At 41.4% G+C, this 21419-nt stretch overlaps 1 protein-coding gene across 3 annotated transcripts in view; it reads right to left on the bottom strand.

The window, feature by feature from the left end:
- CDADC1 (cytidine and dCMP deaminase domain containing 1) overlaps positions 1–21419 on the bottom strand; it is a 71401-nt gene that overhangs the window by 8636 nt on the left and 41346 nt on the right. The window contains exons 7-9 of one of the 3 annotated variants that reach the window (XM_081082787.1): positions 17343–17512; positions 13029–13218; positions 3248–3308 (exon numbers count right to left, since the gene is read on the bottom strand). In XM_081082787.1, the coding sequence (XP_080938913.1) occupies positions 3248–3308; positions 13029–13218; positions 17343–17512 (421 nt within the window). Of the gene's footprint in view, positions 1–3247; positions 3309–11133; positions 11822–12773; positions 13219–17342; positions 17513–21419 lie in introns of those variants that run through there. The other 2 variants (XM_081082788.1, XM_081082786.1) reach the window with 2 other exon arrangements.

Below are 21419 nucleotides of genomic sequence, written 5' to 3'. Positions count from 1 at the left end.
ATTTTTATAATTGATTTTTATATCATGTAAAGCAAGAACCCAATATTGTTTTTCTATATGCATTACCATTTTTTCAGCATTATAAATTGAATAGTCGATTCTTAGCCTGTGATGTGCATTGTCATCTCTGTCAGGGAAGCTAAATGTTCCACCACTCATGGGTCAGTACCCCATAAAGACTGTCCCACTCAAAAAACCAATAGCATGCCATTAATAAACAGTGCTTTAACTCAGCCACTGAGTTTTTTTAACAAGTATATTTTTATTTCTCTAAATTCTGATTCTTTTCAAATCTGCCTGGTCATTTTTTATAATTGCTTGTTCTGTGCTTTTTTAAATAGCATATTTTACTTCCTAAACATTTTATAGCCTCTATTTCATAATTCCAAAACATAAAATCCTTGGGAGTCTATGCTGTTTGTTATTTCTGTTCACCCTTACTCATGGTGGCATATTTCCCACTTATTTTTAAATTATGAGCTCATATGTTATTATATCCTGTGGGCCTGTGTTGGGATCACTTCCCTTCTGAGAAAATTTGCATTTGCTTCTGCCAGGAGGTGTACCTGAGTGGGAGCCTTTTAGCTTCCCTGGAGGACGCCCAGCTTCATGTGGGAGCCTCAGGCTTAGTTCTCCACTGCAGCAGGCCATGGACTTACTTATTCTCAAGATCCCAACTTATATGGACATTTGTCCCCAAGGTAACCTGGCTTTGTGTTTACTGACTGTTGCTATTTAATTCTATTAAACTGTTCCTCTTATTTCTATTTTCCCCAAGGAAACAGGAGTACCTGGAAATTTCCCTTATTTTCTTCAAAGCCCTGTGATTTCTTAAAAAGAATGTTATGGGTTATTTGAGTTCCAGTTATACAGATTGGAAGTAATTACTCACACTACCTGCCTCCCTTGTCTTTTGTCCCTACTGCTGGATCTGAGAGGGTATAAATCAGCAAGTCTCCTCGGAACTGGACAGACTCTCCCTGAGTACTTTTTCAAGGTCTAGACTTGGTTGGGGTGGGTAGGTCGGAGAGTAAGGAAGGACAAAATACCATAAAGCCTGATTTGGGAGAGTCCAAGCCTCAGTCTTGCAATAAAATTGGTGTTTTGATTTTCATCTGTTTGAGTCCTGTGTCTGTTTCTCAGCTGATTCCAAAGTTAGAAAGCAATCTACTTATATGAAATGGTCAGAATAGATGATTTTAAAAAACAAAGTAGATTAGTGGTTGCCTGGAGATAGGGGGAGTGAAAATGGGAGTGAATACAAATGGAAAGGTTTCTTTTTGAGATGATGAAAATGTTCTGAAATTAGGTTGTGGTGAGGTTGCACAACTCTATGAATACACTAAAAACCATTGAGTTTTATATTTTCAAGGGGCAAATTTATGGTGTGTGAATTATATCAATAAAGCTGTTATAACATTGAGAAAGACAGGGATATTATTTATTTTTATTTATTATTGTTGTTGTTATTATTATTGTTAATCCTTACCCGAGGATATTTTCCCCATTTATTTTTAGAGAGAGTGGCAGGAAGGGGGAGAGACAAGAAGGAAACATTGATGTGAAAGAGACACACTGATTGGTTGCCTCCCAGAAGCACCTGGACCAGGGTGGGGGTGGAGCCTGCAAACGAGGTACACGGTATGAATAGAACTAGGGACCCTTCATTCCACGGGCCAATGCTCCATCCACTGAGCCAAACTGGCTAGGGCGACAGGGATATTATTTGTTGATATAAAACACTTCTTAAAAAATACATACAAAACATGAACTTAACAGTTCAATGAACTGTCACAAAGCAAACATACACTTAACCATCATCCCGTCAATAAATAAAAAACTGCCAGCAGCCAGATGCCTTTCTCTTGTTTTCTCCTAATCACGAACCCTCCCTCCAATCTTGGGACTGCTAACCATAGCATATCTTCCTTTTCCTTAATGATCTAGGAACAACAAATCCTGGATACAAGTCCTTTGTTGATGATAAATGGTAAATATCTTCTCTTATTCCATGGCTTGCCTTTGTCCTCTTTCAATGTATCTTTTGATGAACATATATTCTTAATTTTATCATAGATAAATTAATTCATCTTTTTACAGTTAAGGCTTTTTGAGTCTTTTCTCTAATAACAGGGAATTATTAACTGATCCCCTCAAGCACTGTTATTGAATATATATCCTTTAATCAGATCCACATATATGATGGGTGGGGCAAAAGTAGGTTTTTAGTTGTTCATATGGAAAAGAATACAATAATTAATAAATAATAATACAAGAATAAACTGTTTCACGAACACACAACTATAAACCTACTTTTGTCACACTCTGGGTATATCTTTTTTTTTTCCTTTTACTTATTTTTCCTGATAAATTTTAAAAAAGAAAGCTGAAGCTTAAATATGTATTTTTTTCCAGATTACTATTTGAATAAAATAAAGTTAATTCAGAACAAACAAAATCAAGAAATTTACATAGAAATTATTTTCATAAAGATATTTATATTTCCTGATTTTTCAGGATAATCAAATCATTGTTATTATCAAGAAAACTTTACCTTATAAACTTCCACTTACCTAGAATACAAACAATCAACAAGCTAGCATAGCTAGTATTTAAAAATAATATTGTACACCAATAACTAATGTTCAAAATTAATGTGCCTAAGGAATTGTAAATCTCCCAAAGATTCCATTACTTTCAAAATATCTGTGTCAGTATGCAAATAATAAAGCTTTGAAGACTAGCAATTCATTTATGGTAGGTGTGATGACTGATAGTTAATTAGAATATGCAAATACCCAGAACATTTCTAGTCTCTGACAAATCTGAGCAAATGTGGCTTTACTCTAATAAGAATTCATACATCCTCATAATTTGGCCCTAGATCCAGCTGTATTACTTATATGCAGTTTTCCTGTCAAACCATCCAAAAAGCTTTTGTTTTGGTATGGAAGAACACTGTTGTTTACTATTTCATATAAATTTAATTTATGAAATCAATTTGTATATGATTATTTATATTAAAGTGCAGATCATGCAGGACTAATTACTAGCCAGCACTTTCCATCACACCTAGTATATGGTAAACAAATGCTTGTGAGCAAACTGAGTGGCAAAAATCGAACCTGGAAAAAGAGTATCCTCTGTCTAAGACTACAACAATTTCCAACAATTTCATTAAAATTCACAATGCATTATTTCTTCTCAGCAATAAAGTTAACCTCAAAAAGGACTTGTAAATACTTACTCTCTCTGCTTTCAGGCTCATTTCGTTCAAGAACACAAGTTCCTGCTGGATTCAGCTGCCACTGCAAAAGGGCACAAGCATTTTATTTATATGTTTAAGAAGGATTTAATACATAGTATTTTAACACCCTACTCTCAAATATCAAAACAATCTTTAAAAAAAAGCCCTAATGACCCTGAAGGACTTGAATGATATGACTTCTGGGATCAAAACCAATATTCGTAAAGAAGAAATGAACTTTAAAGAGTCTTTACTTTCATTTTATAGGTAAGAAAATGGAACACCAGAAAAGTGTAGTGACTTGCCCAGGGTTACACACTAACTAAAGGCAGCAATAGAATTAGAATCTGGGTTCGCCAATACTATAGAATTTCCACCACCTCATACTCTATCTTCAGGTCCTTCTCATCTTATAATAGCTAGAGAAGGCCCAGATATTAAAAAATGAAAATATGGCCAAGATTATCTTGCCTTTTAATATAGTTATAACATCTACACTAATAAAAGAGAAAAACAGTAATTGGCGTACGGCGATACCTTTTTCATTGGCTAATCAGGGCTATATGCAAATTAACTGCCAACTAACATTAACTGCCAACAAGATGGCGGCTAATTTGCATATGTAGGCACAATGCAGGGAGGCGAAAGGGAAAGCAGGAAGAGGAAGAAGCCCCCTGCCACTGACAGTGATCGGAAACCCAGGGGGGAGCTAAGAGCTGGGGGGCAGGGCAAAGGCGGCCCTGGGGCTGCCTTTGCCCTGCCCCCCAGCCATGATCGGAGAATCAGGCGCCTTTGCCGCCCTGGCCAGTGATAGCAGGAAGTAGGGGTGGAGCCAGCGATGGGAGCTGGGCACAGTCGAAGCTGGCAGTCCCAGGAGCTAAGGGTCCTTTGCCTGGGCCTAAAGCGAAGCCCACGATCGCGGTGCCCCCCGCTGCCACTGCAGGTCCCCGCTGCCCGGGCCAGACGCCTAGGCCAGAGGCGTTAGGCCTGGGCAGGGGCGGAGCCTGCAACCGCGGGGAGCTGGGGGTCCCCTGCCCAGGCCTGACACCTCTGCCGGAGGCCTCAGGCCTGGTCAAGGGGCCGATCCGGTGATTGGTGATCGGAGGGTGATGAGGGTCAACTCCTCTGGCTGAGGCATCAGGCCTGGTGGGGGGCGGAGCCGGGGATTGGGGGGATATGATGGTTCCCTTGCCCAGGCCTGAAGCCTGGGTCAGAGGCATCAGGCTTGGGCGGGGGGTGGAGCAAGTGATCAGAGGGAGATGGGGGTCCCCTGCCCAGGCATGATTCCTGGGCCAGAGGCCTCAAGCCTGGGCGGGGGCCAGAGCCAGTGATCGGGGGGAGATGGGGGTCCCCTGTCCAAGCCTGACACCTCTGGTGGAGGCGTCAGGCCTGGGCAAGGGGCCGATCAGGCGATCGGAGGGTGATGGGGGTCAATGCCTGAGGGCTCCCAGTATGTGAGAGGGGGCAGGCTGGGCTGAGGGACACTCCCCCCCCACACACACACCCAGTGCACGAATTTCGTGCACCGGGCCCCTAGTCTATACTAATAATAGAGGAATATGCAAATTGTCTGGGACACCGTCATAGTAACAGTAAAGAGCAAACAGCAGGCTGCTTGGGGTGACAAGGCCACCACGGGGGTTAGTGAGGGACGACCAAACGACTGAACAGCAGGCTGCGTGGGCGACCAGACTGGCAGGAGGGCAATTGCGGGTGACAAGGCCGGCGGGGGAGGGAGTTGGGAGTGGCCAAGCTGGCAGGGGGGCAGTTGGGAACGAAAAAGCCAGCAGGGGAGGGCAGTTGGGTGCAACCAGGCCAGCAGGGGAGGGCAGTTAGGGGTGACCAGGCCTGTAGGGGAGGGCAGCTGGCGGTGATAGGGCCTGCAGGGGAGGGCAGTTGGGGGCGATCGGGCCGGTAGGGGAGCAGTTAGGCATCAATTAGGCCAGCAGGGGAGCAGTTAGGGGGCAATCAGGCTGGCAGGCAGAAGTGGTTAGGGGCGATCAGGCAGGCAGGCGAGCAGTTAGGAGCAAGCAGTCCTGGATTGTGAGAGGGATGCCTGACTGCTGGTTGAGGCCTGATCTTTGTGGGATCAGGCTTACACTGGCAGTCAGACATCCCCCAAGGGGTCCCAGATTGGAGAGGGTGCAGGCCAGGCTTAGGGACACACCCCTCCCATGCATGATACTAGAGGCCTGGTGCACGGATTCATGCTCTGGTGGGGTCCACTGGCCTGGCTTAAAGATCGGGCCAAAACCGGCAGTCCAATATCCCCCGAGGGGTCCCAGATTGCAAGTGGGCGCAGGCCAGGCCGAGGGACCTCTAGTATGCACATAAGATCTTTGGTTAATCTCTTCCCGCCCTCCTCCCTCCCCGCTTCCCTCTGAAATTCATCAGTCTATTCCATGTTTCCATGCCTGTGCATTGAGCATCTGTCCCCTGGTGGTCAGTGCGCATCATAGCTACCGGTTGAGTGGTCACTTAGGCTTTTATATATATAGACAAGAGGCCTGGTGCACGAAATTCGTGCACTGGGGGTTGGAGGTTCCCTTAGCCCAGCCTGCCCCTCTCACAGTCCAGGAGCCCACAGTGGATGTCCTACTGATGGCCACAGTCTGGCAGCAGAGGCTCGGAGCAGGCATCCCGTGTGTGTGTGTGTGTGTGTGTGTGTGTGTGTGTGTGTCCCCACTGGGGGTCTGTCCCCAGCCACACTGGAGGCTCAGAGCAGGCACTGTGTGTGTGTGTGTGTGTGTGTGTGTGTGTGTGTCTGCTGGGGGCCTGCCCTTAGCCACACCATGGAGGCTTGGAGCAGGAGCCCCTCTGTGTTGATCTCTCCGGCTCCTGGCCTCCACTGCATGTTGTACTCTCCCTTGAGCTATGGCCAGGATGGGGTGCTGCTTGCAAGCCGGGCTTTCCTGCTCCAGGATCGCCATGGCGACGGGGGAGCAGGCCCAGCTGGGGGCTGCCTGCAGGCCGGGCTTTCCTGCTCCTGGATCAGGCCCAGCTTGGGGCTGCCCACAGGCCAGGCTTTCCTGCTCCTGGATCAGGCCCAGCTGGGGGCGGTCTACAGGCCGCACTTTTCTACTTACCGATGGCCGGATCACCACAGCGACCCAGGGCCCAGCGGCACTTTCCTGCTCTCCAAGAGTCACAGGGTCCAGGCTGGGGACGGGGCTTAGCAGTGCAGGGCTTAGGTCGCATGGGGGTCCTGGCTGGGGTCTCAGGTGGCACATAGGGGTCCCGGCTTCGGGCGGGGCTTATGCCCCACTGCCCAGGGCTGCACATGGGGCATGGATGACAGCTCGCGCTGTCCCACCCTGCCTGTAGTATAGGATAGAGGCCTGGTGCACGGGTGGGGGCCATCTGGTTTGCCCTGAAGGGTGTCCCGGATCAGGGTAGGGGTCCCACTTGGGTGCCTGGACAGCCTGGATGAGGGGATGATGGCTGTTTGCAGCTGGTCACACCCCCTTCAGGGTAGGGGTCCCCACTGGGGTGCCTGGCCAGTCTGGGTGAGGGGCTGAGGGCTGTTTTCAGGCTGGCAGGTGACTGAAGCTCCCAGCCTCTCCTTTTTTTCTTTTTTTTAATTCTGGGATTTATTTACTTTCTATGGCTGTCACTGGAGCTGAGAGCCGGCTTTAGCTCTGAGGCCGGCTCCAGCTTGAGGCCTCGGCTGCTGAAAGCAGATATCTGGGCTTTGTTTAGCTTCTATAATTGAAACTGTGTTGCCATCACTGCGGCTCTAAGCTCTGAGCCCGCTGCTGGCTTAAAGCAGCTATCTGGAGCTTGTTTAGCTTCTATAATTGCAACATTGTTGCATCCGGAGCTCAGAGCTGGGCTGCCGCAGGCCGGGAACCTTGGCTTCCTCCATCACTGGAGCAAGCAAACCTCCTGTTTGCTTCAACTGCCTGGCTGCCGGCCGCCATCGTGGTTGGCAGTTAATTTGCATATCCTGCTGATTAGCAAATGGGAAGCATTCGGGGGGTATGGTCAATTTGCATGTTTCTCTTTTATTAGATAGGATTATTTATATCATATCACATCATCTCTCTAACTAGTTTTCCATCTTAACTATTCAGAAAGAAATACAGAAGCCTGAAGATTCACGGATATTACAGAGAAGATTGGAGCAGCAGATAAGAAAAATGAGTGTAATCAGGATCTCATAGCATAGCCCTTCCTTATTTCCTGGGCTTGAAATCCTCATCATCAGAATCACTTGATGACTTAACCTAAAAGACCCCACTAGGGAACTACCTCCAGAAAGACACAATTAAATGTTTAGTATCTGGGAGCCTCTCCCATAGCATCAGTTGGTTCATCAAATAAACTAACTAATATCATGGGGTAAAGACAAAAGATAAACATTTTACCAAGTGGAAAAAAGTCCTTGGAAAGGGAGGACATGAAGAACTGGTTGGTTGCCTATAGAAATGGGATGGTTATGGTTAGCATGAGGAACAGAGAATTTATAAAAAGTGAGAAGTTCTGTATAAAAATTTATTTTAGAGAAACCAAGATGGCGGCATAGGTAAACACCGGAAATTGCTGCCTCGCACAACCACTTCAAAAATACAACTAAAAGACAAAACAGACATCATCCGGAACTGCAGGAAGGCTGGCTGAGTGGAAATTCTACAACTAGAAGGAAAGAGAAAAGCACACTGAGACTCTGAGGAGGTGCGGAAGTAAAGTGCAAAGGTACGGAGGCGCAAGTGGAAAGGGCTGGCAACTGAGGACACGGTTGTCTTTTTTAATCAGGAGGGAGACACATGCTCCTGCTCTGAACTCCAGTTCTGGGCTAGTTTCTGGGGACCCAGACCATATGGGGAGAAACTGGACGGTCTGACATCAGTTGGAACTCAAGGGCGGCTTTCTCTCAGAGGTGTTTGCAGCGATTACCGTGGGACACTGAGACCTGGGGCCTCTCAGGGCAGTACTGAGGATCAGCCATAGCTGTTTGCTCCGCCCTGTTGATTCCCTGAAACCCCGCCCCACCCAAGCTGTGTGCAGAGGCTTTTGCATATGAATGACTTGGCCTTTTGCAAACTAAAATTACCTAACAAACTGCAGCTGGGTCAGAGAGACCCAGAACATCCAAAAGAAGGCCCAAGGCCCCACAGCAGCATGCATTGCTTCACAGCTGGGCCTCATCTGGGCACCTCCAAATCCCAAATAAGAAGAGGAATCTGCAGATCTCTCCTTAGCTCCTGCTGGGTAGCCTCAGGCAGAGGCTAAATTAGCACCTCCTTAGAGATCCAAGATCCAGTGTACCCAGGGGTCAGAGTGGGACCATCCAGATTACAACTCCTCAGATCCATTACAACACTCAGGGGGCAGACTCAGTGAGCACCAAAGCTCCACTGAAGCAAGTCTTGCCCCAGAGGGTGTCTCCAGCACAGAAGTTCTCCCACCATAGACACAGCTGAGTCTCACAGCCAATTGGCCTGGAAGTCAATTTCTCCCAGTGATACCTACAACAATCAAGGCTTAACTATACAACAAACAGTCTTAACAAGACTGTGCACACAGCCCACAAAGGGGTGCACCAAGAGTGTCCACCTTAGGTAATTAAGGAGGCTGAGCCACTGGGCCCTATAGGACACCTAGCACAGAAAGCCACCCTATTAACACAGGGAAGCAGCCAAAATGCGGAGACAAAGAAACAGGTCACAAATGACAGAAATGGAGGGAAGCAAATGACTGGATATAGAGTTCAAAACCATGGTTATAAGGTTTTTCAAGAATTTTCTAGAAACCGCCAATAAATTTATTGAGACCCTCAATAAATCTAGTGAGACCCTCAAGGATATCAAAAAGGACAAAATAGAAATTAAGCATACACTGTCTGAAATAAAGAATATTATACAGAGATCCAACAGCAGACTAGAGGATCACAAGAATCAAGTCAAAGATTTGAAATACGAAGAAGCAAAATTCACCCAACCAGAAAAAAGAAAAAAGAATCCAAAAATATGAAGATAGTAAGGAGCCTCTGGGACTTCAAGCATACCAACATCCGAATTATGGGGGTGCCAGAAGAAGAGAGACAGCAAGATATTGAAAACCTATTTGAAGAAATAATGACAGAAAACTTCCCCTACCTGGTGAAAGAAATAGACTTACAAGTCCAGGATGCGCAGAGAACCCCAAACAAAAGGAATCCAAAGAGGACCACACCAAGACACATCATAATTAAAATGCCAAGAGCAAAAGACAAAGAGAGAATCTTAAAAGCAGCAAGAGAAAAATAGTTAGTTACCTACAAGGGAGTACCTATAAGACTGTCAGCTGATTTCTCAACAGAAACTATGCAGGCCAAAAGGGAGTGGCAAGAAATATTCAAAGTGATGAATAGCAAGAACCTACAACCAAGATTACTTTATCCAGCAAAGCTATCATTCAGAATTGAAGGTCAGATAAAGAGCTTCACAGACAAGGAAAAGCTAAAGGAGTTCATCACTGCCAAACCAGTATTATATGAAATGCTGAAAGGTATCCTTTAAGAAGAGGAAGAAAAAGAAAAAGGTAAAGATAAAAATTATGAACAACAAGTACATATCTATCAACAAGTTAATCTAAAAATCAAGTGAATAAAAAATCTGATTAACAGAATAAACTGGTGAATATAATAGAATCAGGGGCATAGAAAGGGAGTGGACTGACAATTCTTGGGGGAAAAGGGGTTGGGGGGGGTGCAGGAAGAGACTGGACAAAAATTGTACACCTATGGATGAGGGCAGTTTGGGGGGGTAAGGGCAGAGGGTGGGGTGGGAACTGGGTGGAGGGGAGCTATGGGGGAAAAAGAGAGGAACAACTGTAATAATCTGAACAATAAAGATTTAATTTAAAAAAATAAAAATTTATTTTAAAGTCATGTTTCAAAACTTGTCAAGCCACTAATATCTATTAATTTGGGCAAAATAAAAATTAGTAATCCTGAGTTTACATTTAAGGATAATCATAAAAAGACTATTTCCAACTGTAAAAATTTAGAAGCAATGTAGGTGTCGAACAACAGAACAATCGTTAAATAAGGTATGTCTATAGATTGAAATGTGTAATTATTAAAAATTATTTTCCTCGCTCATTTGTGGAATATAATGAACAACATAAACTGATGAACCTATATAGAGCCAGAGAAAAAAATATTTTAGAATATAATAGAAGTAATCCTGTTATTTACAGATTTTTAATATTTCCTACAATTTTGGTGATATTATACTATGTAAGTACAGTGTTGATAATATTATTATATTTAAAATTATTTTTCTTGAAATATTAATGTATATTGCATGTAAAAAATTATTTTTGAAGAATTTTCATTGACTGAAAATATAACATGTTAAAAACAGTATCTATGAGTTATGGGATAATATAAGTCCTTTTTTATTTTCTTAGTGCTCTACAATGAGCATATGTTACTTTTATAATTAAAAAAAACACACATCGCCGAAACCGGTTTGGCTCAGTGGATAGAGCGTCGGCCTGCGGACTGGAAGGTCCCAGGTTCGATTCCGGTCAAGGGCATGTACCTGGGTTGCGGGCACGTCCCCGGTGGGGGATGTGCAGGAGGCGGCTGATCGATGTTTCTCTCTCATCGATGTTTCTAACTCTCTATCTCTCTCCCTTCCTCTCTGTAAAAAATCAATAAAATATATATTAAAAAAAACAAACAAACAAAAAAACACACATGACCTAACAGAGAAAAATCTACATGAGAAAGAGTTTATGAGTAAATGGACATGGGTTTATACTGGCAAAATCTATTTTTGACAGTACTGTTGCCCAGCCCTAGCCTAACTAGCAATAACCCCACAAAACAGAACCACTGACCTTAAGGTATATGGGGATACTTCAAAGAGAAAAGCAAACATTTTTCACACAAAGTTAATTTCAATATGCTTTAATCTTTTAAAAATGCCAAATTTATTCATATTCTTATACTACTTTTGACAGTCTAAAAATAAATGATTATTAAAATTCAAACTTAGAACAAATACTAGTTCATGTCAGTTGCTGGTATTTACAAAACTAGGTGTTTAGCTCACCAGGCAGTTTAAACCATTTATATAATATTGTAAACCAAGCCAGACAAGGGAAAGGAGCAGAGGGTGGAAAGCTAATGTTCACTGGAAGTACAGTATACCTGAGTGAGGGTATTCTGGGTGGATCTTGGCCAAATGGGTGTTTCTGTGTCACATCTGTGCTCAGAGAGCCTTCACTCCCTTTGTTTTCCTGGCCCCTTCTGCTTCTCTTGCCCTATCCTACATTCTTCTGATCTCTTCATTCTCTGTACAATTGAAAAGCTACTAAAATCCACCAGTAAGCAAGATATTTTTGAATTCACTTCACCCATCATACACAGTCCTGAATGCTAGGTTACTTAATCTTTATGAAGAAAATTTGAAAAATTCTTCCCACTGTCAGGTGGAATGAAGAGATAGAAAACAAAACCACAGAACTGGAGATTTATCCTTGACTTCTTGGATGTAAGATTTTCTTAGTTTTACAAAAGAGGAATCTTTCCCATCTCTCTTCTTTTAGAGCCTCCGCTTCTCTTTTTAAAGTAGTGAGAAACTTTAAATAAAACGAGATAAAAGACAAAAGTATAGGACAAAAATTTAACAAGTAAAAATTTATGATACTTCATACACAGAGAGAAATTAGATAGTATGTTGTTATATTTTTTAAATTTTAAATATGTACATAGTTTAATTAGTATCTTTTAGGTGCTTTACAGAGGGAGGCAAAAGTAAGTTAAATTATCAGTCATTATTACCTAAAAGATAAATCATAAGTAAGGATATGAAATAATAATAATAAATAATACAATAATTAATAAATAATAATACAAGAATAAACTTTTTCAGGTACTCACAACTGTAAACCTAATTTTGCCCTCCCCTGTATACATTCCAGGACCCTGGACTCAAAACAGAAATGAAAAGTTGAAATTTATAAGCAATTCTATTACATGTCTTTTGTACCCACTGCAAATTCTAGTATATAAATGTTACATTCAATTCCAGAATTATCATTAAAAAGCAATACATGATTCTGGACAGGACCCTTTTGCTATATAGAACATTATTGGGACAACCGGTGAACGCTGATGAAATCTCCAGCTAAAATGGAAGTAAGGTGTCAATAATAATTCCCTGAGATTTGTGGTTAGATTATGGTTATGTAGGAGAAGATAGAGTTTAAGAAAATATACAATAAAGTATTTAAGAGTAATCTGGTATCATGTCAACAACTTATTCTCAAATGTTTCTGGAAAAAAAGTTTCTAGTAGAGTTTTTGAACTTTTGTGTATATTTGTAATTGTTCCTAAATAGTAAAAAAATATAAACAGTTAGAGTTCTGAGTTTTGCACGAACTACCTCAGTACTTTTTTTGATATATCAAATATTAAATCCCCCTCCTTATCTTTTCTGTAACCTTAAACTATTTTCACCTTGTTTACTGCTCCATCCAAGCCAGAAAGAAGGGTGAGGAAAGAGGTAGTTCAGAGATTTTTTTTTTTGTTACGCACCAAAGGGTCTGCTAATTCAAGATCTGTAAGGTCAATACAACTCTCTCTACAGAGATATAAATTCATAAGACAGAGATCCTAAACTGAAAATTTGTAAGTAGGCAAGTGCTTGCACATAAAAATAAACTGTGATAACAGTTTGTTGAAACTCTTTAAAAGGGTGGGAATTATTAGGTTAAAATATGTGGCAGGGTACCAAACAACATTAATAGGAAGCATATTTGAAAAAAAAATGTGTGTCTTACTTACTGTAAATTTGCTAACACCCTCAAGTTCTCCAAATCGCATGTAAGAGATGTCTGCCTTCTTTCTTCCAACATCTATATCCCCTGTATAAATTTGTTTTATGCCTGCACCTTTAATTAAAGGTACACACTCATCACATGGGCACTTTGTCACAAAAATCATACTTTTTTCTTCTGGTTTTATTTCTTGACACCTACAAAAAGTGTATAAAATATTACAAGGGTAGTTTCTGAAAGGGTAAGTTATATTTCAGAGAAATCTTTAAAAACTAAAATGTCTGCTTTAAGAGCAGATTTATAACATTATAAACAATAATAAGTGAAACTTATTCTTTCTGAATTAGTGTTCAAAATCTAAACTCATAAATGTTAAAATATAACCTGAACATGACAATTATTATAAGCAAAATTTACTTATTCGAAGCCATCTGGCAAGTTTTCAGTATTATATTACAAAGTAAATGAAAACAGTAAAAGAGAGAGAGAACACAATGTTCTCTAAGTAAGTACTTCTCTATAATGCCAAATCAGGGGCCAGAACTAACACCCCCTTAACAGTTTATGATGTCTAATTAGACATTAACTCATGATAGCCAAAAGAACTATCCCCTTATCTGGTACCTAATGGATATTTAATAAATGCTTACTAAAGTAATAAATTACTGTCATCCCTTGGTTTTGCGAACATCAATTTAACAGACTTTGGATTTAATGTACAAAATTTCCATTAAATCTCTGTTAATTTTAAAATGCTTTTAACCAAGATTTGCTTATAATTAACAGGTTATCCTATATAATAAAAGCCTAGGTGGTGTTGCACAACGTCATCACAAGATGGCCATCCCCATATTGTCACAAGATGGCCACCACAAGGTGGTCACCACAAGATGGCCGGCAGGGGAGGGCACTTGGGGGTGATCAGGCTGGCAGGGGAGCAGTTAGGCTTCAATCAGGCCAGCAGGGGAGAGGTTAGGGGGCGATCAGGCAGGTAGGCAGGCGAGCGGTTAAGAGCCAGCAGTCCCAGGTTGTGAGAGGGATGTCCCAGATTGGAGAGGGTGCAGGCCGGGCTGAGGGACACCCCTCCCCCCCTCCCCTCCCCCCCCCCGCACAAATTTCATGCACCAGACCTCTAGTTTGCTTATTATTAACAAATTTTAGCAAATAGGCTATATGTTGGAAAAAACATTGTAATAATTTCACCAACATAAATAAATATTACATACCTGCAACTATAGTCTACATATTTAAATCCAAGAGTCACTGCTCGTAACAATAGTTGGTGAATGAATAGCACATGATCACACCGCATAGCACATGGTGGTTGGTTCCGTTGTTGTGTGGTGTGACTTTCTGCAGCATAACATGTGCTAGCTGATGTTTCCACATGTATTAAGCCACACCCCAGCTGTGTGCATTTGTTTACACTCGGTGACTGCTGAATGCAGGCATTTACTAGACCTATCCAGTATAAATTTAAAATTACAGTAATACATATAGAAAACTTTTCTGTGAAATTAAACTTTCCACATACTTAATTTTTAATTATACAAACATATCTACATAAGTAAAAATTGATAAACTAATTTGTCAATTTTTTAACATACACATTCAGAAAACCTATTTTATTATATAACTAGAGGCCCAGTGCATGAAAATTCATGCACTGGAGGGGGGGTCTCTCAGCCCGGCCTGCCCCCCTCACAGTCGGGAGCCCTCAGGGGTGGGAGACCTGGCCATCAGGGGAAGGCAACGTCCCATCACACCTCTGCTGCTGTCACTGCCATCAGCGCAAGCCTTGGCCAGCCCTGGTTACCTGAGCCTCAGACAGCCCCAGGCGGTTGGGCAGCCGCCATCTGAGGCTTGCCTGTGCCTTGGGCCAGCCCTGGGCAGCTGGGGGGTTGAGGGGACTGGGGGACTCTGGAGGCAGGCACGTGGCAAGGCTGGGCTCACCTAGGGGCGGGCCCGGCCTTGCTATACGCTTGCTGCCCCGGCAGGGCTAAGGAGTCTGGGCACTGCTATCTTGTTGCTATGGGCACTGCCATATTTGAGGGCATGGCAGTCAATTAGCATATTCCCTCCTTATTGGCTGTGGGCACCACCATCTTTGAGGGAAGGACAGTCAATTGGCATATTCCCTCATTATTGGCTGTGGGCACCGCCATCTTTGCGATGGAGTGAGGGTCAATTAGCATATTCCCTCATTATTAGATAGGATGGACTTTTTAAAAAAATTTCTTTATTGGTTAAGGTATTACAAATGTGTCCTCATTCCCCTATTAACCCCCAACTTCCCCCCCCCACACACACACACTCATACTCTCATTCCCCTGTTGTCCATGTTCATTGGTTTGGCTTATGTGCATGCACACAAGTCCTTTGGTTGATCTCTTCCCCTTACCCCCACCCTCCCCTACTTTCCCTCTGGGGATTGATAGTCTGATCGCTGTTTCTCTGTCTTTGGGTCTGTCCCTGTTCATCAGTCTATGTTGTTCTCTATAATCCACAAATGAGTGAGATCATGTGGTATTTATCCTTCTCTGACTGGCTTATTTCACTTAGCATAATGCTCTCCAGTTCCATCCATGCTGTTGCAAATGGCAATAATTCCTTCTTTTTTACCGCAGGGTAGATTTCCATTGTGTAGATGTACCACAGTTTTCTAATCCCCACCCCTTGCCAATATTAGTCTGTTACATTGAGGTTTTACTGTAATATTAAAGTTCTGGATTGAATTATAGTTCCCTTACCCACTTCCCTAACACAGGATATTTTATTTAAGAAACATTTGGATTTAACATATCCATATCTCCATACAATCTTTAATGAAGAGCACAAGGAAAAGAGAGAGGAGTTGTTTGAATGGGGGTAGTTTAGGACTAAGGGATGCTCTCATCTGAGGCTACAGGGGTTGTATTTCCTGGTTCCATGGTTCACTCTGCTCAGAGTCAGCCGTCTTCCACCACCACCAGTCTTCCATACCCATCTTTCTAGTTCAGACTCTCATTTGTTCACCCGGACTAGGCCAACACAATTTTATGCACCTAACCTTTTCAAACAATATACCCGTAATGTAAGCAATCAGTACTGTAAATCTCTCAATGCCATTCCATTTTCCCAAATGAAGTCTAACCTCACAGTCTTCCCTATACAGTGGGGCCTTGACTTACGAGTTTAATTCGTTCCGTGACGGAGCTCATAACTCAAATTACTCGTATGTCAAATCAATTGTGAACGAGTGAGACACGTGATGCTGGGCTGATGTTGTGGCTTTCACTGTGACGTTCGCTGCTCCAACTAGCGGTGGGGTATCTGAAGCTGGCTCGTAACCCGAATTTTAGTTCGCAACTCAAAGCAAAAAATCAGCCGAGAGACAGCTCGTATCTCGAAAAACTCGTTAGTCGGGACACTCGTAAGTCAAGGCCCCACTGTATAGTCCCAACCTAATCCCAGGAGCTCCATGGTCCAGCCTAACTGGAGCTGCATGTTCCTACACATAAGCTTTTCTCCTCCTTCTAGACCACTGCTATGCCCGAAGCAAGAATGACTTCCCTGTAAGTACCTCCAATTGTCACAATCCTACCAAAACCTACAAAGCTCAGCAGAAATGCTAGCTTCTCCATAAAGCTTTTCCCTCCCAATCCCCTCCATCCATAACAGCCCATGAATTTCTACAGCACTTGGGTTGGGTGAATGCACTATCACATTCCCTGTATCACATACTGTGTTATAAGCTCTTAAGGATAGGAGCAATATTTTATTCAATTTTGAATACCCTAAGTTCACCCCCTTCATGGTTAATGCTGAGAAATGTTTGCAGAAATAATCTAAATTAACATCAGAGGAGGAGGTAATGCCAGTTATAACCTCTAACAAAAACTATGTTAAAGCAATTTAGTTCATAATAAAATCTATATAGTCATAAAAACAAAATATGTGCTTTAGATTTTGCAAACAAAGGACAGCTTACATTCCAGAAATATACAAGACCCTAAGAATACACTTCATGCCATTTTATATTAGAGAGTAAGGAATAGGAGGAAAAAAAGATTGCTCAATAAATCTGCCCGCAGTATCTCTGATGATGGCCTCAGGCCAGGCAGCAAAGACCAAGTATAACCAAAGTTATACTTCTAAAGAGTATTTCTTGGAATAATAAAAATTTTAAAAAGGAAATAAATTGCAGCTAAAAGTAAACTAAGTTCAGCCCTGGCCTGGTGGCTCAGTTGCTTGGAACATTGTCCCATACACCAAAAGGTTGTGGGTTCAATTTCAACTAACCCTTGCTACATTTTAATGAAAATGCAAAGGAATTTCATACCTAAAGGTCAAGGCATTCTGTTCCGCATGGACAATGTATCTGAATTTTCTTATTTCTCTGTCTTTCTGTTTGTCATCCATGTTTGGGAAGTCAGCATACTCAGATCCAACAGGAAAAGCATTATAACCACATCCTACGAAGTACATCATGCCTGTCCCATCGCAATTTTGCTACGAAAGGGAGCAAACCAACAAAACTTAGTTTTCAACAGTCTGAAAAGGCAGTTTAGTATCATACTTTGTATAATGAATTCAATTTTCTATGAAAAACTGAACCATCAAAAAAAATATTAAGTCCTCCAACTGCAGTGTGGTCTTATCAAAGCTAAATTTCAAGAAGGCTGATCATCTTTCTAACATATAATCTCAAGGCAGAATTGGTTTTAGCAGTTAATTAAATACTAGCTTGTCTAATTCACCAATTGTTTCATTTGATTCAGACAGCTCTCCTAGAACAGGTTATAAGATGCTGGAAAACAGAAATCATGCTTTCTTCTTTCTTTATCTCTTAGAGTACGCCTATTAGAGTGCTTTGCATATTAAGAGTTACTCAATAAATGACTGTTAATTTCTTATATGCTCTGTGCTGTTACTGGTTAGCAAGCCAGAAATTTAAAAACATATTTTGAGCAATTTCTGTTGTTGGGCTAAAAATGTGCCAATATGATATAGTTGGAAAATAAAAATTTCAGTTTCTCATAATCTTCAATTATTATTGAGCCCTATTATATGTGTATGTGTTATCATAGGACTTCTTATTTCACTGGTTCTTCTTTATTTCTCCTGGTCAATGGCATATCAGGTATTAATATGAATGTTTTATCAATTATTAGAGTGAAATACTTTATAAATCACAAGTATTTATAGTAATTTGGAATATGCTATAATAAACCTCACTAAATTTCAATATATTATAATTACTCATGTGAAAGTATCAACAGACTTATTACTGTAGTAGCTTGATGAAAATCACTGTTACAGTGAGCAAACAAAAGCTTACAAATAAGTGATCTCATTAATAACAAATTATTATTGAGTACTTACTGTCAACATCATGCTGAGTTTTTTTTTTAATATATTTTATTGATTTTTTTACAGAGAGGAAGGGAGAGGGATAGAGAATTAGAAACATTAATGAGAGAGAAACATCGATCAGCTGCCTCCTGTACACCCCCTACTGGGGATGTGCCTGCAACCAAGGTACATGCCCTTGACCGGAATCGAACCTGGGACCCTTCAGTCCTCAGGCCGAAGCTCTATCCACTGAGCCAAATCGGTTAGGGTATCACGCTGAGTTTTATATGTATTATTTCATTTAATCAATTTCCACAACCTAGAGAACAGCAGTACTACCATTATTCCCATTTTGTGGATAAGGAAACTGAAGCCATGGTCACAAAACCATTAACCAACAGGTGAAATTCAAGCTCAGGTTGACTCCAAACCCACATCTTTGCACTTTACCATGCTGTGTACACTATAGGTAATTTGAAAGGAAACTTAAATTCTCCACAAAGTAGTCAAGAACACTCAGATCTTAAGCTAGAGGCTGCTGAGCATTCACATAAACAAGACGGAGAATTCCTGACATCGTGAACCTTACAATCTTAGAGATGATAAGAAACTGGACGCATAATTTTAACTGTGATGAGTGATACAAATGAGCTGTACAGAACACTATGAAGTTTTTGGTAGAGGAACCTATCTAGTAGGTTTTAACAGCTGAGTAGAGTTAAGAGACATTTTGAAGGTGGAGCCCACAGTACCTGGTGATTAATTGAATGTGTGGCATTAGAAGGAATGGGATGGTGACCATTGATGAAGAAATAGGTTAGCAGGGAAAATACTAGATGTACTGGCTATGATGAACTTAAAGGATTTATGAAACATCCAGGCAAATAGTCCAATTACTTGCTATAAAGTCTATGGAAACAAAATTTAGGCTCCTACACATAATTACTAAGAACTATCTCTTGATTCTGTGCTCTCCTAACCCATCCCCCATAATTCTAAGCCCTCATCATCTGTTATATGAGTGCCCCTATTTCCTGTCTAGCCCCACCTCATTATTATTATAATGCAAATCTAAACCAAACATTTTACCACTTAAAAGATTCTTGGATTGGCCTGGCCACCATTGCTCAGTGCTTAGTGTTGGCCTTGCACCCAAGGTTCGTGGGTTCAATTCCTGGTCAAGGAGATGTACCTGGGTTGCAGGTTTGATCCCTGGCCCATCAGGTGTGTGTGGAGACAGCCAATCTCTTTCTCGTCCTTCCTCCCTCCCTCCTTTCTACTCTCTCTAAAAATCAATGGAAAAAATATCTCAGGTAGGGAATTAAAAAAAAAAAAAAGATTCGTGGATCACACTATTCAATATGGTTAGCAGCAGCCATGTGTGGTTAGTCTGAATTGAAAGGTGTGGTAAGTGTAAAATACACACAATATTTTGAAGACTGTAGTGCCCCAAATGCAGGATATTTTATTAAAAATCTTATTTAAAAAAACCCTTTTAAGCCTGGCCTATGTGGTTCAGTGGTTGAGTGTTGACCCATGAACCAAAAGGCCCCCAGTTTGATTCCTGGTCAAGGCACATGCCCAGGTTGCAGGCTCAATCCCTAGTAGGGAGCATGCAGGAGATGGCTGATCGATGTTTCTCTCGTTGAGGTTTCCATCTCTCTATCTCTCTCCTTTCTTCTTTCTCTAAATAATCAATGAAAACATTTTTTAAAAAACTTTTAAAAATTAAATGTATTGATGTTGACACTGGTTAACAAAATTATACAGGTTTCAGATGACCAATTGTACAACACATCATCTGTACACTGTATTGTGTGTTCATCACCCCAAATCAAGTCTCCTTCCATTAACATTTATCCTCCCTATACCCTACTCCATCTCCCCCCGCATCCCTTCCATAGGCAATCACCACACTGACGTCTGTGTCCACGAGTTCTTCCTCTTTTTTTCTTTTTTGCACAATCCCTCCACCCCCCAAATCCCCTCCCTTGACCTCTGTCAGCCAGCTCTGTGCGTCTGTCTCTATTATCCACTCATGTGCTGATGAACACTTAGCTATTTCCAAATCTTGACTGTTGTAAATGACGCTGCAATGAACACACGTGTGCATATATTCTTTTGAAGTAGTGTTTCAATTTTCTTTGGAAATATTCACAGAAGCAGGATTGTTGGATAATAATTAAATTTTTATTTTTTGAGGTAACTCCACACTGCTATCATCTGTGGCTCCACCAATCTATATTCCCACCAACAGTACACAAAGGTTCCCTCTTCTCCACATCCTCACCAACACTTGTTTGATTTACTGATGATAGTCATTCTGACAGGTGTGAGGTGATATCTCTTTGTGGTTTTAATTTGCATTTCTCTGATGATTAGTGACATTGAGCATCTTCTCATATGTCTATTGACCATCTCTATGTCCTCCTTGGAGAAGTATCTATTCAGGTCCTTTGCCCATTTTTTAATTGGATTGTTTGGGGGGGGGGGGTTTGGTATTGAGATTTTTAAGTTCTTTATAAATTTTGGATATTAACCCCTTACCAGATATGTCAGTGTATATGTTCTCCCATTCAGTGGGTTGTCTTTTCATTTTGTTGATGGTTTCCTTTGCTGTGCAAAACGTTTTAGTTTGATATAGCTGCACTTATTTGTATTTTCTTTTGTTTCCCTTGCCTGAGTAGATATATCAGAAAAAAAAATATTGCTATGAGAAATGCTTGAGCTTTTACAGCCTATGTTTTTTTCTAGAATTTTTATGGTTTCGAGTATAACATTTAAGTCTTTAATCCATTTTGAGTTTATTGTGTATGATGTAAGAAGGTGGGCTAGGTGTTTTTTCAGCTTCATTATAACTTTAATTATTTATTATTTTCAGTTATAATTTTCTTTTTCCAGTTATGAAAATCCTACCCATTCTTTGAGACATCCCAAATAATAATAGCTAACATTTATTAAGCTGCTGTTATATGCCAGCACTGTTCTAATACTTGTTGGGATTATTCCATTGATTTCTCATGAGAAGTCTGTGAGATCCATACAAATATTATTATCCCTACTT

Source organism: Myotis nattereri (genome assembly GCF_964212035.1).
Source record: "Myotis nattereri genome assembly, chromosome: 2".
NCBI lineage: Eukaryota > Metazoa > Chordata > Mammalia > Chiroptera > Vespertilionidae > Myotis > Myotis nattereri.
The sequence above is the reverse complement of the archived record's forward strand: the minus strand, read 5'-3'. Positions and strand labels throughout refer to the sequence as shown.